The sequence below is a fragment of the Microtus pennsylvanicus genome, chromosome 2 (assembly GCF_037038515.1).
Source record: "Microtus pennsylvanicus isolate mMicPen1 chromosome 2, mMicPen1.hap1, whole genome shotgun sequence".
Taxonomy (NCBI): Eukaryota; Metazoa; Chordata; class Mammalia; order Rodentia; family Cricetidae; genus Microtus; species Microtus pennsylvanicus.
The window spans coordinates 91,753,172-91,767,487 of record NC_134580.1 but is presented as its reverse complement, the minus strand read 5'-3'; the positions used below and the strand labels follow the sequence as shown (position 1 = coordinate 91,767,487).

The 14,316-nt window shown below is 43.3% G+C and overlaps 1 protein-coding gene across 3 annotated transcripts in view; it reads right to left on the bottom strand.

Annotated features, from left to right (window-relative positions):
• The window catches only part of Fmn1 (formin 1), a 369,449-nt gene that overhangs the window by 333,306 nt on the left and 21,827 nt on the right, over positions 1-14,316 (bottom strand). For all 3 annotated transcript variants that reach the window (XM_075961724.1, XM_075961725.1, XM_075961726.1), the window contains exon 3: positions 1,181-3,156. In XM_075961724.1, coding sequence (XP_075817839.1) covers positions 1,181-3,035 — 1,855 coding nt within the window. In that variant the 5' untranslated portion in view covers positions 3,036-3,156. The remainder of the gene's footprint in view (positions 1-1,180; positions 3,157-14,316) is intronic.

The following is a 14,316-nucleotide window of genomic DNA, read 5'->3' as shown; positions in this document are numbered from 1 at the left end:
TCACATGAGTTTTCTATAAATAAAATTCCAGTACCCCCGAAGAGATGATATATCGTATTACAGGTTATTTTCTGACCTAAGACGCTGACCATATGCTGCTAAAGCACTCATCACCTGCACAGTGGCACACAAAACCCTGAATGCTTGAGCACACTGGCTTGGAAAAGGTCAAGAACAAAGGATTGGGACTCACGATTGAACACTCAAAATTATTTTCCATGTAAAAATTTAATCACAGCAAGCAGACTAGTCAGAGGAGCTCATTAGCACCTTATGCATGCCTACTCCAGTCACAGTAGTAACCTATAAATAAGACAATTCTTGACATTCAACAGCTGCTTTGTGCTTCTTTGGGTGACTACATAGCAAAGAAAAGAAAAGAAAACCTGAGCCAAGTTCCTTTTTCCAAAAAAGAAAACTGTGTCTTGTTTTCAGAGGTAGAATTTCACTGTCAAGTCCAGCTGGCCTAAAACTCTCTCTGTAGTCAAGGCTGGCCTTAAATTCTCTCTGTAGCCAAGGCCAGCCTTAAACTTGTGATTCCCTACCCCAGCCTTCCAACTGCTAGAACTATAGGCATGGGCCAGCACACCATACACCCAAATATCTTCATCTTAGATTGGATGCTTCCTTTCTGGTAACAAAAGTATTTTTTTGTCATAAATCATGACACAAAACTATAGAAAACAAAACCGAACCTCCAGACATATGTGTAAAAACAGCATGCCTCTGCCCTTCTTCTTAGAGATTCCCTAGAATGACATCAATAGCATCACCACTAGAATTTAGGTCAATGGGCCAATTACTCAATGCTGACATCAAAGGTAGAGACAAGCTGCTGCTTCTCTGCCTGCTCCTTTCGAGTCTGGGTGTTAAGCAATCTTGGAGGCAACTTTATGCACCACAAATAAATAGATAAACAAACACACAAACAACACTCAAAAGCTCATATAAACTATTGCTTCTTAAAAAAAAAACCTGCACTCTTAGTCCTCTGGATCAAGAGTATCTTTGCCATCCCCACACCCCGTGCACAAATCCCAGTTTCCTTGTTACCAAGCAAATGGACATTCCTAGCAATATCAGTCCATTGTTAACCATCTAGTCTTGCAACAGCAGAGGCGGAACAATTGCAGTTGAATTTCCCAGATGCAGATCAAAAACAGCGTAAACAGAGACTAACCTGGGGGTGGCTGGTACTGAGGTGGAGCTGTGATCTTCTCTGGCCTCAAGCTTTTTTCTGGTGCTTCCTCAGATACCAGCCAAGTTTGGCTTGCTCTGAGGGAAGGTGGGGTGCCTCCTTTGGTCTCCGTGACCTTTGTAGAAGATGATGGCTCCAAGGTGACAGCAGAGGGAAACCCAGAGGAGACAAGGTTCTTCCTACCAGGGCACTCATTAAACACAGCTTCTCCCTCGCTAGGCAGTGGAGGAAGCAGGAGGATCCTGTGGTGCTGCTGCGGGCTGGGGCACCTTGGAGACACAGGCGAGGGAACAGGTGACAGCCGTTTGTGTGCGCTGGACTGAGGCGATGAATTATTAAATACCATGCCGAGAGCTGTTGGGGCTTGGGGGCTTGGCTTCCTCTCATTGCATTTGGGTTGTGGAGAATCAGGACCTACAGTGTGGGGCAGATCCAGAAGCAAGAATTTATGGGTGCTCTGGGGTAGCCCGGTCTTCCTTTGGCTTCTAGTTTCTGGGAAAATGTGGGTGGCCCTTGTGTTGAGAGAGAAGCCTAGTGTTTTCCCCTCGGTGGCTTCATCTAACTTCTCACTCTCTATCACCTTCCGGAGAACCTTGTTCACAGCTCCCTCAGTGCTGGGAATGGAGGCTCTTTCTGCTGCCAAGGGTTGCCGTGACTTGACCCTTTGCTGCTCCTCCCCCAGTCTCCTGGACCTTTGAGTCTCATCCTTAGCTCCTGAGAGGATGAGGAAGTCAGCTTTAGGGATAAACTCAGTTTGGGTCTCTGAGCAAAAGGCAACCCTTCCCTCATCATCAGGATGAGCCCTAACTACTCTTTGGATTTGAGCAGATGGCTCCTGGACCTTGGCCACCACTTTGGAAACAGGCTTCTTACTGCAAGTCCTTTCCAATGACTTTGGCTTCGGAGACCCACCCCTCTCTGCCCCTGGATGTTTCTCATGGCTTTCAGGCAAACATGGAGGCTCCTGCTCGCGAGGACTCTTGAGCTGCCTTCCTATGCCTGCATCTCCTACCTCGGCGAGGCTGCTGTCAGGGGACAGAGGTCCTTCATGTTCGGTGTCCTCTGAGGTCTTCCCAGAGCTCCCGAAGCCCAGGTCTGCATCTGGTGTCCTGAGGATGCTGGCAGGGCAGCTCTCTCTTCTCCTCCGTGGGGAAGAGGTAAGTGTTTCCTGAGGAACTAAGTTTCCTCTTTCTTCTAGGAGTCGAAGATTAGGCCTAACACGGGGAGGAGGAAGGGAGCTACTGGAACAGACCTGGTCCTTCCCCATCGGAGGAGCTGATTCCTGGCGGCCACGCCCTTTCCTCCTGGTTCTCTTCTGCCGGAGCTCCTCGGGGCTCTCTCTCCTCTTGCCAGACCTCCGGGGCTTTTTGCTCCCTTGGGTGCTCCTCCTAATGAGCGAGTTCACAGGGAGCTCCCTGCTTCTGTTGCCAGCACTCAGGAAGCAGTCTTCCTCGGGAGCCAGGCTCACAGACAGCTCCTGCAAATTCCCTTCCTGGTTCCCCATTGAAATGCCCAGGATGTGCTCTGACCTCAGCAGACTGTCCAGCAGCCTCTCCCTCTCTGCTGTGAGCTTGTATAGCTCTGTCAGAATGTCTTTCGTGGGAGTCTGTTTGAAAAATATGTCGCCGGGATGTTCGTTCGGCTGCTGGCTGAGGCTGGTGATGTCTGGCCCCTCCCTGACTTGGTAGCAGTTATGAAAAGCGTTATTGGATCTGTCTAGAGTTACAGTGCCCTTGTACGAAAATCCTCTGACTTCCCCCTTCGGAAGATAGAAGCTGATATAGCAGAGTTCAGTGACCGGGTTATGCAACTGGAGGGTGCAGTGAGTGCCTTCCATTATGCCTACCTAATTATTCATGCTGTGGAGATGCTGGTCTGTGGTCAGCTCCAGTGGGGAGGCATGTGATGGGGGCTAGGCAGAACAGGCAGCTGACAGTCCTCTCCCGCAACCGGGCTGCCTGTGAGAGAAACACAGGAAAAAAGCAGCTTGTCTAACAGAGTATACACATCACGGGGTAACATCAATCACAGCATAACCACACTGCTCCTTCCGTTCTAGCCAGGAGCTTGATGGCAGCTTAAGCTCCTACCCACCTTGACAAGGAGGCTTTCCTGTAGCTAAGTGGTGGGAAAGGGGTCTCACTTTGCCCCAGGACAAAAGTCCCCCTTCCTCACTGGGGAGACCCCTTTGCAGCCTTCAGTCAGTCTGTCCACTTTCCTTGGAGCACAGTGTCTATCCTGTAGAACAGCTACTGAACTTCCCAGGAATTCTGGGAGAACAGGACTTTGAGAACCTTAGAAATGATAGCTGTTTTAGTGACTCGTGTTTGGAACATTATTTTCAGAGATGAGAAGCTTTTGTTATCACAGAAAACATTCTAAGATTCTCTTACACTGAAGCCCAGTGTGAGGTGCAATACCAGACCAGATTCTGAAGACAGATGACCTTTCAGGCCTGCCTGACCTCGCAAAGCTCTGCACAAAATGTATGATGTTTTAGATTTAAAAGTTTAAAATTTACTAACTCTGGAGCCTTAATCAAGTTTTGTTCCATTTTGAGCTAGGTCTTGCCATGTAGCTTTGGCTGGCCTGGAATGCGCCATGTAGATGAGGCTGGACTAAAAGCTGTGACGATCTTCCTCCCTCTGCCGCCCAAACGCTGAGAACAGAGGTGTGCACTACCATGTCCAGTGAGATTCTGCTCTGTAATGTTTCCCCTTTATACCTGCTGATTATTTGAAGCCAAGAGGAATGGCAGGGAAAAATACTGCAGGTCCTTGGAGATTTTTAATTACTTGATCATAAAAGTGGTTAGAAATGTCAGGGGAGTGGTGAAAGTGGCCTCTGCTTTATGTGACTTGAAGGGGTCCTCAAACTTGTCTTCACGGTTAACACACCCACACACAAATATGGAGCTTACGCCTCTACACTGTAGCACCTCATTTCTCGAGTTAATATACCACCCAGGCTTCAAGTTGCCCTCAATTAAAGGACACCCCCCCAGAATTTAAAAAAAAACAAACATTTAACCACTGATGTCGTTTTTAAAATTACTTTCCACAAGTTTTTTTTCCTTAACAAGTTTTAAACTAGAACAACGTTATATAAAAGCATATCTTGAGTTCAGAAATGAGGGAGAATTTGCCATGCAAACTCCTTAAGGAAAATATGTGAAGCCAAGTGATGAAATAGAATGGCAGGTGTTTGTGAGTGGGGGAAGACAGAAGTGGGAGGAGGATGCAGAGATCACATAATTCCAGACAAAAGTATGTCTGTTTTGAGTACATATTCACAGAAACTGTCATTTCTTATTTACTCAATCGAAGGATCCTCAGGGTACAAGGAGAAGATGCCCAGAGAGATGAGAAGCCATCACAGGCCTTGCCTCTTTCATAACTGCATGTGGTCTGCTCTCATTCTCGTCGTATCTTTAAAATCTTTCCAAAGTGCTCACTGCTGGTCCGTCCTAACCACGTATATGTGTACAGATACTGGATAATTACTAGCACAAGCTCTCCAAACATATGCAAGAACTCATTTGAGAGAAAACATTTTAGTCTGTGATTTACAATAATGAGAAAGAAAGGTAGGTGCCTATCATGCATGAACCCGAATACTTATCATCCAGAGTTGCATTTATGAGTTCTCAGACAAGCCAAAGGGGGTACCACAAGTGCTGTTGTGAATTATGAAAAGATTAGATCCTTTCCTTTGCCTCCAAGTATCCTCCTCTGGCTCAACTTAGCTCACTGACTTCCCTGGATGATGGGAAGCATCTGATATAGGGAGAGAAGCACACTGTAGATTTTTCAGAATCTCTTCCAAGTAGCAGTTCACTGATGGAGGTCATTGGTTAATTAATAAAGAAACTGCTTGGCCTAATAGGTTAGAACATAGGTGGGTGGAGTAAACAGAACAGAATGGGGAGGAAGAGGAAGTGAGCTCAGATGCCAGGCCGCTGCTCTCCAGGGCAGACATGATGAAGCTCCGACCCAAGAAGGATGTAGGCTAGAATCTCCCTGGTAAATCACCACCTCATGGTGCTACAAACATTAATAGAAATGGGCCAAACAGTGTTTATATGAATACAGTTTGTGTGTTGTTATTTCAGGGCATAAGCTAGCCAGGCAGCCAGGAGCCGGTTGGGGCAGGAGCGCAGCCCGCAGCTCCCCTGCTACAGTTCACAGTTCACGTCACAATGTCAAGTAGGCCTTTGACTGCTAGCATCTCTTCCCAAGGAAGAGTTATATAGAGCTTATGCTGTGATTTTTCATCTCATTTCATCAGCATGGCACCATTTTACAGAGAAAACACTGAAGGTCAGAGACATAAGGAACTTGTCTGTGAGGAATCCCCTAAGAAGAAGCAAGTGTCAAAGCCAGGTCCACCTCCCACCATTGATTTGTGGGTAACACTGCTTTCTCTCTACTGTTTCTGCGGATGAACAGAAGACACCCCCCCTTTGTTATGTCAATGCAATGTAACATAGTTTCTTCATCAATCCCCCCATATCTTCTAACATTCACTGGACACTGTCAGCATGCCTGACTACACAAAGTACCCCCTTTAAATGATAAAGAAACAGGCAACAGAAATTATTGAGTTGGAAAGTAAATATTGCCTTGGCTTATAAAGGGGAACCCAGTGGAAATTCTGACTTAGAATTGGGGATGGCACAATAATATTAGGGGAAATGATAGTAATGGGGATGAAGTTTAAGTAAGGAGAGGGAGGGAGAGTGATGGATAACTAACACTAAGGACATTTAAGAAACCAATATGGAAACCTATGCTTTTATAAATTCATACTTATATTTCTGTAAGAGTTTACTTGGAGTGACTATACACAGGGGTTTATGCTCAGCCCAGAAGCCATGAACTACCAAATAAAGAACCCACCGTCAGATGTTGGATACATTTTGTTCCCCCAAGTTTTGGTCATATGCATCCCAGAGAAACCCCCAGCCCCAAAATACAGGCTATTGCCACTTCTTTTAGTTTCCCAATCGTAGTTGATGTTAAGACATTGCACATACTGGCTACAGAACAAAGAGAAATCAAGCTCATGCTGATTGGGAGGCTTCTCTCTGCTGCCTTGTTTTTATAGCATTAGAAGGTGCTATGTTGGCTGATGAAGAAAAAAGTCATTCTCAATCTTACTCAGCTGTGAACCTTATGAACCGCAATAACAACCAATGTGGCAAAATATGTCCAGTGGTGTAATAGTGGCACAGTGTCATGAGGGTAACCAATCATTTTCTGATTGGCTTTAAGGTATGCTACACACACACACACCCCTGGTACTGCAAATCTGGACCCAAATCCATGCCTGTGAAGCTTCTAGGCTCTAGGCATGAGACTATTATGTTGCTAAATGGGCACAGGATCAAACTTCCATTTAAATTTCTATCTCTCTACTTATAGATTAGTGTTGCTCTCAGACCTCATCAGAGAAGTTTCTTTGTGCAACAGACAGTGGCTAACACAGAAACTCACAACGAGTCAAAGCACAGAGAACAGTAAGTGTCAGTGCCATGGAGTGCTGAGTCATAAACGGGGCATCTATACCACACCCCTTCTCCAAATCTCAGGCACCAAAGAAGGGAAGGAAATACTGTAAGAGGCAAAAGTCAGGGAGGACCGGAGTAAAAAGTGTCTTCTGGACAGGACAGGGCTGCTGTACTCCGAAATTCACAGCAGCTGTGGTGGCCTGTGTGAGATCTGAACAAGATCAGACCACTCAACTTTCTAGGAAGGAGTGGGAGGGGGCTTATGAGTCATATCCTATCTGTGGAGTTACAGATTGTGGATGGCTCCTAGGGGAGGGAGAGGTTCCAGTAGATAGCCTTACAAACAGGAGTGTATAAGAGGAAAAATTGGAATCAGGAAGCTATTTTTAAAAAAGGACATAAAGTGGGGGTGGATTGAGAGGAGTGGAGATAAATATAACCAAAATATGTTATATGAAATTCCCAAGAAACAAATAAGATACTATTCTTAAAAAGGAAATCAAGGGTAGAAGGACTCAGAGAAAAGTCATTAACTTTTATAAGGATATCAGACACACGCCTGTCCAGTGGGCTGTTTTATGTCCTGATCTTAGAGTATCTCCGTTATATAAATGGAGGAAATGTCATACTTACAATTCTGTTACTCCTAATCACAAAACCCAAATCAAGGTTTAGGAAATTGTGATATGGGATTTTATAGCAACAAATATATAATGCAAGGCATGAAGCTACCGACCATTACAAATAAAGGCTTCCTACTACTGTGTCAGCTTCATCCTCCCTGACATGCCTTTACCACACTTGTGGGGCCCCTGTCTGTTGCTGTGTTGCGTTTCTGTCAACTTTATCACAAGCTAGAGTCTTTGGGCAGGAGGGACTCTCAGCTGAGAAAATGTCTTCCTGAGACTGGCCTACAGGCAAGCCTGCCAGGCATTTTCTTGATTAATGCTTGGATATAAGAGGGCCAGCCCACTGTGGGTGGTGCCAACCTCACACAAGTCGTCCTGATTTATGTTAGAATGAGCAGGCCAGTAACAGCACTCCTCCATGGAGTCTGCTTCAGTTCCTGCCTCTGGGCTTCAGGCTTGAGTTCCTGGCCCGACTTCTCTCAGAACTGTGGCCTGAAAGCTGTAAGAAGAACTAAACCATTTCCTCCGCAAGTTGCTTTCTGACATGCTCTTTGACCACAGCAAAAGAAGTCCTAAGTAAGGCCCAAAGGAGGAAAGTGTGTGAGCAAATGAACTTCATTCTGAACCCTCTACAGTACCAGGGCGCAAGGCTTGAGGGCACAGAACCCTAGCTGTGCGAACCCAGTAGGCAGCAGGGTAGCAGTGCTGAGTCATGGCACAGATTTCTCCACTTGAGGAGCCAGAGGGAGAAGAATTGTGTGTAAGTCCTACAAGCAAAAGGCAAAGTGGAAAGGCACACAGCGTGGAGTGGGGTTCAGTATGCCAGCACCACCCTCCAGGCTGAGGGTGCAGAGCTATTTCAGGCGGCAGCTCCTCACTCTGCTTTGGCTCACACACAGCAGCTCTGCGGGAACCACACAGTAGATCACACATCTTAATCGGTCCGCGAAGGGGCTTTCTCTGCCTGTATTCAGGGTTGAAGCACTTTGCCTCCCTGCGGAGTCTCATGCCTTCCATTTCCTCTTGCTAACTCTCAGGCTGACTTTTCCTCTGCGACAACTCTGCTGTGGTGATTTATTTCCTGACTCGTTGTCCAAGAGCGAGTAGATGACGTCAGCTACCCCAGATGGAAAGATCTGCTGTGCCTCCTCATAATGGGGAATGATTGCTTTTTAGGAGATGGGATCCATGCTCCTAATAGATTTCACAAAAATTCCCAAAATGAGTTCCCAGAATTAGTCGCAGTCATTATGTCTGCTGACTGTAGATTTCCTAATTGATTTTTGGCCCGAAACGGCCAATACAAAGCTTTCTTTGGTTAGTCACCAGCGCAGACATGACCTGCAACTCCACCTGGGCCCAATATTGCAGAGATTGATTCTCCACAATGTCCGTTACTGAACTGTGATTTTCCCATTTGTTCATTCAGGTTCATGCTTCATTCTCCACACCATTCAAAATAGCAGAAAACTGACTTTCATGCATCCAGTTAATAAACGCCCCTGCAGTTTGACATCTACTGGGTCTAGACTTTGGAAACAACCACAGCAGACTGCAGAGAGAAATGAAGAGAGGCCAGTGTGTTTATTCCCCGGCTCCCTCCCTCAAGGCTGATGTTTGCTGTGGTTGTGTCCTCTGATGGAGACCATGGCTCCTCTTGGGTACCAGTCACAGCTCCAGCCATAGATCCTTTCTCTAGGTACTAGTTACTGCTCTTTCCCACTACTTATTCCATTCGAAATGGTTAAATTCCCCCTCTTGTGATTTTGGACAAATCCATGCCTCTCTCTCATAGATACTCTCGTAGAAAGTGTCTATGCCCTGAGATTTAGTATAGTGCTCCTGTTTTGTGCTTTGCCTAATTTTTCAAATAGGAAATATAAAAATGAAGGAAGACTTACAACAACTTCCTTGCTTTTATCTCGTTTGAGGAGAATTTTGGTTTTTGTTGTTGTTAACTTATACTCTGTAAAAGTAGTAATAAGAGTGATATACAATCACTACAATAAACCATAAAAACACCCAACCACAAGATATCAAAGAAAAGGACAAAGCATGTCATGTTTGTAAGATTAGGATAATTTGTCAGGCAGAATAAAACATTTCAGGTACCTCCTACCTAAAAGGTAAGTTTTGACAGGTACAGATGAAGAAAATGGATTGCTAAGAAGGGGACATTAGAGAAGACAGAGAAACCAGCTAATATGTACAAAGGGAAAAGTCACTCTCTATTTTTCTCCAGGGAGACATTAGTCAAGGAAGATAATGCTGAGGCTGAATAATTTTGAAAGATGATAAATTTATTGAGTAGTAAAAAATATGTCATGGCCCTCATCCAGAAGGTAGAAGGACACAAACACACCAAGAAATGGAGCTAAGGGTGCTTTTCCACAGGATGTTGAGATAGCTCAGTGGTGAAGAACATCTTAACCACATAATCTGGGTTCTATTCCCAGCACCCAAATGGTGGATCATAACCATCCTAGCTCCAGTTCAAGCCTCCATAGATATCAGGTATGCATGTGGTGAACATACAGATATGTAGGGAAAATACTCATACATATAAATGTTTAAAAATACAAAAGTAAATTTACTATAATGAACCTTTTTTTCCAGCAATGACATTATTTGCTTATGAGGGCCATGCCTTCACACCATATACACATCCTGTCTCCTCTCTTTACAAAGACATTTGCACTGGGGACTGAGTTTCTAAGAGAGGAACTTTATAGAAGAAATGTCAAACCACAGCAAGAGTGATGCCCTGTTGCACAAATATTTAAATTCAGATTGATTGGAAATTAATTATAACTTCATGGACAAATTATTCATGGAGACACTGATGAGTTTTGATCAGGGAAGTATGTTTAGCACCAAATTCAAGGAAGATTAACTTGGCAGTTACGTTAGGACAGACTGGAGTAGAGAGAGACTGGCAGCTATTCACGAATGAGAAGTAGGAGCATCAGATTCTGAAAGGAAGTTGAGAAAGAAAGAAATGGAAGAAGATTATACACTGGAAAGTAGTTCTTAAGTAGAGCACCAGAACACTGGACGATATTGTAGAGGGTAAGAGAGAATGGTGAGGAGAAGCAAACGCAAGAAGAAGGTTTAAGTCCTATGTCTGCCATATTTGTATCATTTTTCTAGAATGCTGGGAACCTAGGGATGTTTTTAAGTTGAAAAGAAGAGGGTAGTAAGGATGGGGATACTGAGAGAACAAATGGAAGACTGAAACAAACATGATAAAGAAAACAAAATTAGATAAAAGTGGTAATTGCAGGAAGGAGAAGGCATGGGTTCCAGGACACAGGGGAAGAGTTGTCATTGACAAGAAAGGGTTGTTCCATGCCAAAAGCCTGTAGCTAAGCAAAGGGAAGAAGATGCCGATTTAGGAAGCACTGAAACTGGTATTACATACTCACAGCAGCTTTTCTTCAGAAAGACTCACAATTTTCACGACTTTCTTTGCATTACAAGTAGGGAAGCACTAAACCAAGCTATACTCAAGAACCAGAATGTCTGTCTTTCAAACTCCATTTTTACTGTGAAGTCACCCACACTCCAAGCTGGGTCTTATTATGCTGACAAGTATCTACCACAAATAAAATGAAAGCCAAATTTTAGTCAACAGTGCATCATTCTTGCAATGCTTCAAGACCAAAAAAGAAAATGATAAAATCATAGTCTTTACAAATACAAAGAAAATCATAGGACTATGTGAAGACTCTCCCTTTCAGTGTTTCCTGACTCATAATTATTTTTCTCTCCACTCATTTTTGAGCAGGTAGCAGACATTTCTCATCAAGGATAACTCCTTTCTCAAAAGTTAAAAGAGTTTCTTTTCTGTGTGACAGCCTACTCCATGTAGTTCTTAGTCGTCATCCCCATGGGAACTTAAAGTCAAAAATAATCATTGCATATGCTAAGTGAAATTTGTGTTTTCAGCTTGAAGAGCTTACTCTTAAGAACATCTCTGACTAGAATAGATATTTACACACACAGCCCTTACAGGGTCAAGGATTTGAGCAGGATCTTTGAGATTTAAAGCTCTATAACAGAGCATGGCTCTTGAGAAGAGAAGCGGTCTCGGGATTTTGGAAAAGCAAGTTTCTCAGGCAAATTTCTCAATTTCTTTATGGTCATCTCTGTTGGAAGAAAACTCTCCTTGTTCATATTTCTTATGTTTATGTTTTATGTATTCCACAATATTTTTAAAGATCATGACAATGTGACAGTTTACAAAACTTGTAAGATAAGTTATCCAGCTTGAACTGCTATGTAAGCCACACCACTACCCAGCAAGGCAACAGTCATCATCATAGCCTTTGTATGCACTAACTGCTCCTACTTACATGTCTAGTCAATAATCATCGTGCAATTCAAACCCAGGTTTCTAGACACCTAAGAGTTCTCTTACCACTCCCCAACTCCTACTTATAAGTAAAGAAAGCAAGCAAGAGAAACAAAATATCATCCAAAAAGCAATATTTGTTGTCCAATAGTTTTTAAAATGCAAGTCGACTCGAAGCCACATGTCCATAATGTTTCTCACTTAAATATGACATCCTTTGAGAATTACTTACTTAAGTAAGGAGCCAGGAATCCTACAGGAGACTAATTTACGGGCAACAGTTTCATAGGCACACCTGATCCCTTTCTAGTTGTTATTATTCTGGAAGGTACTTTTATTTGTACTTCACAAACTCAGATGTTTACTACAGGAATGAAAAGAAGTTTCCGTTCATCTTAACCTAGTGTAATTTTATGAAGTCCACCATAGGAAATGTAATTTTGTAAAAGGCCCATACCTCTATGTATACACTGAATAAGCATGGGGGCTTCCTGGGCTACGCTGTGAGGGAAGCCCTGGTCATGAGCTGCAAGCACCTGTGCCACAAGCCAGTCTAGTAAGGACAACTGTCATCACCAACACTGTGCTCTGCCAAGCTTGTCTTTCTAAGTGAACTAATCAAAGGATGGGGAGAAAACACTTGAGGATAAACCATCTAAATCAAGATAGGACTGATATGACAAAAAATAAGTAGATTCATATTTGGATAAAAGGAAAGAGGAGGACATTGCAAAGAAAAATATTATTAACCAGTGCCAGGATCTAAGCAAAGTGTATCCCAAGCCTCGTTCATTCAGTTCCCATGGACTTCAGAGACGGGTACTAGCAATTCTTCAGTTTTCCTTTTGGGAACTCAAATCTGCAAAGCTATTAAGTTACAGAGTTGGAGCTTGAATCCTACCTGCATAAAAATCTTTAAGTGTAGAAGCTATAAAAGACTACATTTCCTAAAATGTTATGAAGAGTTACTTTTGTGTGGAGACCTCAAGGGACTTCTAATATCACTACTGGAGGATTATTACCCTTCTCCTTGGAAAGAGATTATTAATGTTTGTTGCAACTAACCTACTAACCATGATCTGTGCACATCTTGACCAGACTATAAACTTTCCAATCTGGCAGCAGAGAAAAGAACACGTAATTTTCTTTTCTTTCTTCCTTTCTTCCTTTTTTCCTTCATTCCTTCCTTCCTTCCTTCCTTCATCTTGACAATAATTTGTTTTTTAATTTTTTATAATAAATATTTAGACAAAACAAAAAAATTACACACTGGGATTGGACAAAACAAACAAAACGGAAGAGAGCACAAGAGAAGGTACAAGAAACTGATATGATGCCTACTCATTCACACATGTAGGAATCCTATAAGAATGCAAAGCCAGAAGCCATGATATACACGCAGAGGACCTGGTGTGGAGCTGCACAGGGCCTGTGCATGTTGCCTGGTGAGTGTTCATATGAACTTTGGTCATGTTTATTTAAAGGTCCTTTTCCCTTGGTGTCCCTCATTCCCTCTGGTTCTTATACTCTTTCTGTTGCCTCCTCTTCTGCACAGTTCCCTGGACCCGGGGGGGGGGGAGATTTGATGGAGTCATCCTCTTTAGGGTTGAGTGTTCTGTGACCCTCATGCTCTGCCTAATGTCTGGCTACTGGTCTGTGTTTGTTCCCATCTGCTGGAGGAGAAAGCTTCCCTGGTGATCAATTTATGGGTATAGTGGAATACCATTAAATTGTTTTTTTTTTTCTTTTTAGAACAGTAGTATTTGGTTTTACTCTAGGTCCCTGAGCTATCTCGTCTCAGGTTCTGGGTCACCAAGTTGTGTTAGATATGGGATCCATCTCAAGAAGAGGACCTTACTTAAGTCAAAGCAGGTATTGGTTGGTTATTCCCACAAGCTTCGTGCCACTTTTGCCATAGCGTATCCTGCAGGTAGGGCAGCACTGTAGATCAAAGGGTTTGTGGTTGGGTTGATTTTTATGTTTCTCCTTTGGTAATATGCAGAGTACCTATCTGTGCCAAAGATGGAAGCACGTAGCAATGAAGGCTCTATGAAGCTGCTAGTTTAACTTCGTCATGTTCAGTGAGTTGTGAGGATGTTATCTTCAGTAATGGGGCCCCACCATCAGTTTATGGAGAGCAATCTGTAGTCTTAGCAACAGCCTGGGTTGTTTGGGGATGTCCATTGGATTCCTTTGGCCAACAACTCTATTAGATGTAATCCAATTCCAGTACTAGAAGCTTCACTTGGTGACAACAGATGTCCAATTGGGGTGCTCTCTCCCCCATTTTTTGATGATTTTATTTAGATCAGCTTCACATATGTATACAAACATATATATTTACATAGGTAAATCTATGAATACACACACATATGGCAGCTTTTGCTACATTAAGTGTCCATACTACCCCTCAAACAACCCTTAATTATGGCCACCTTTCTCTACATATTCCTTCCCTCATCCTTGATCCTCCTATTCCAAACAAGAATGAGATTTATCTGTCCCCTTACTCTGTACTGAACCTCTGTGGTTCTACACATTGTAGCTTGTTTATCATTGACTTAACAGTTGATATCCACATATAAGAGAATAATACTGTATTTGTCTTTCTGGGTATGAGATACTT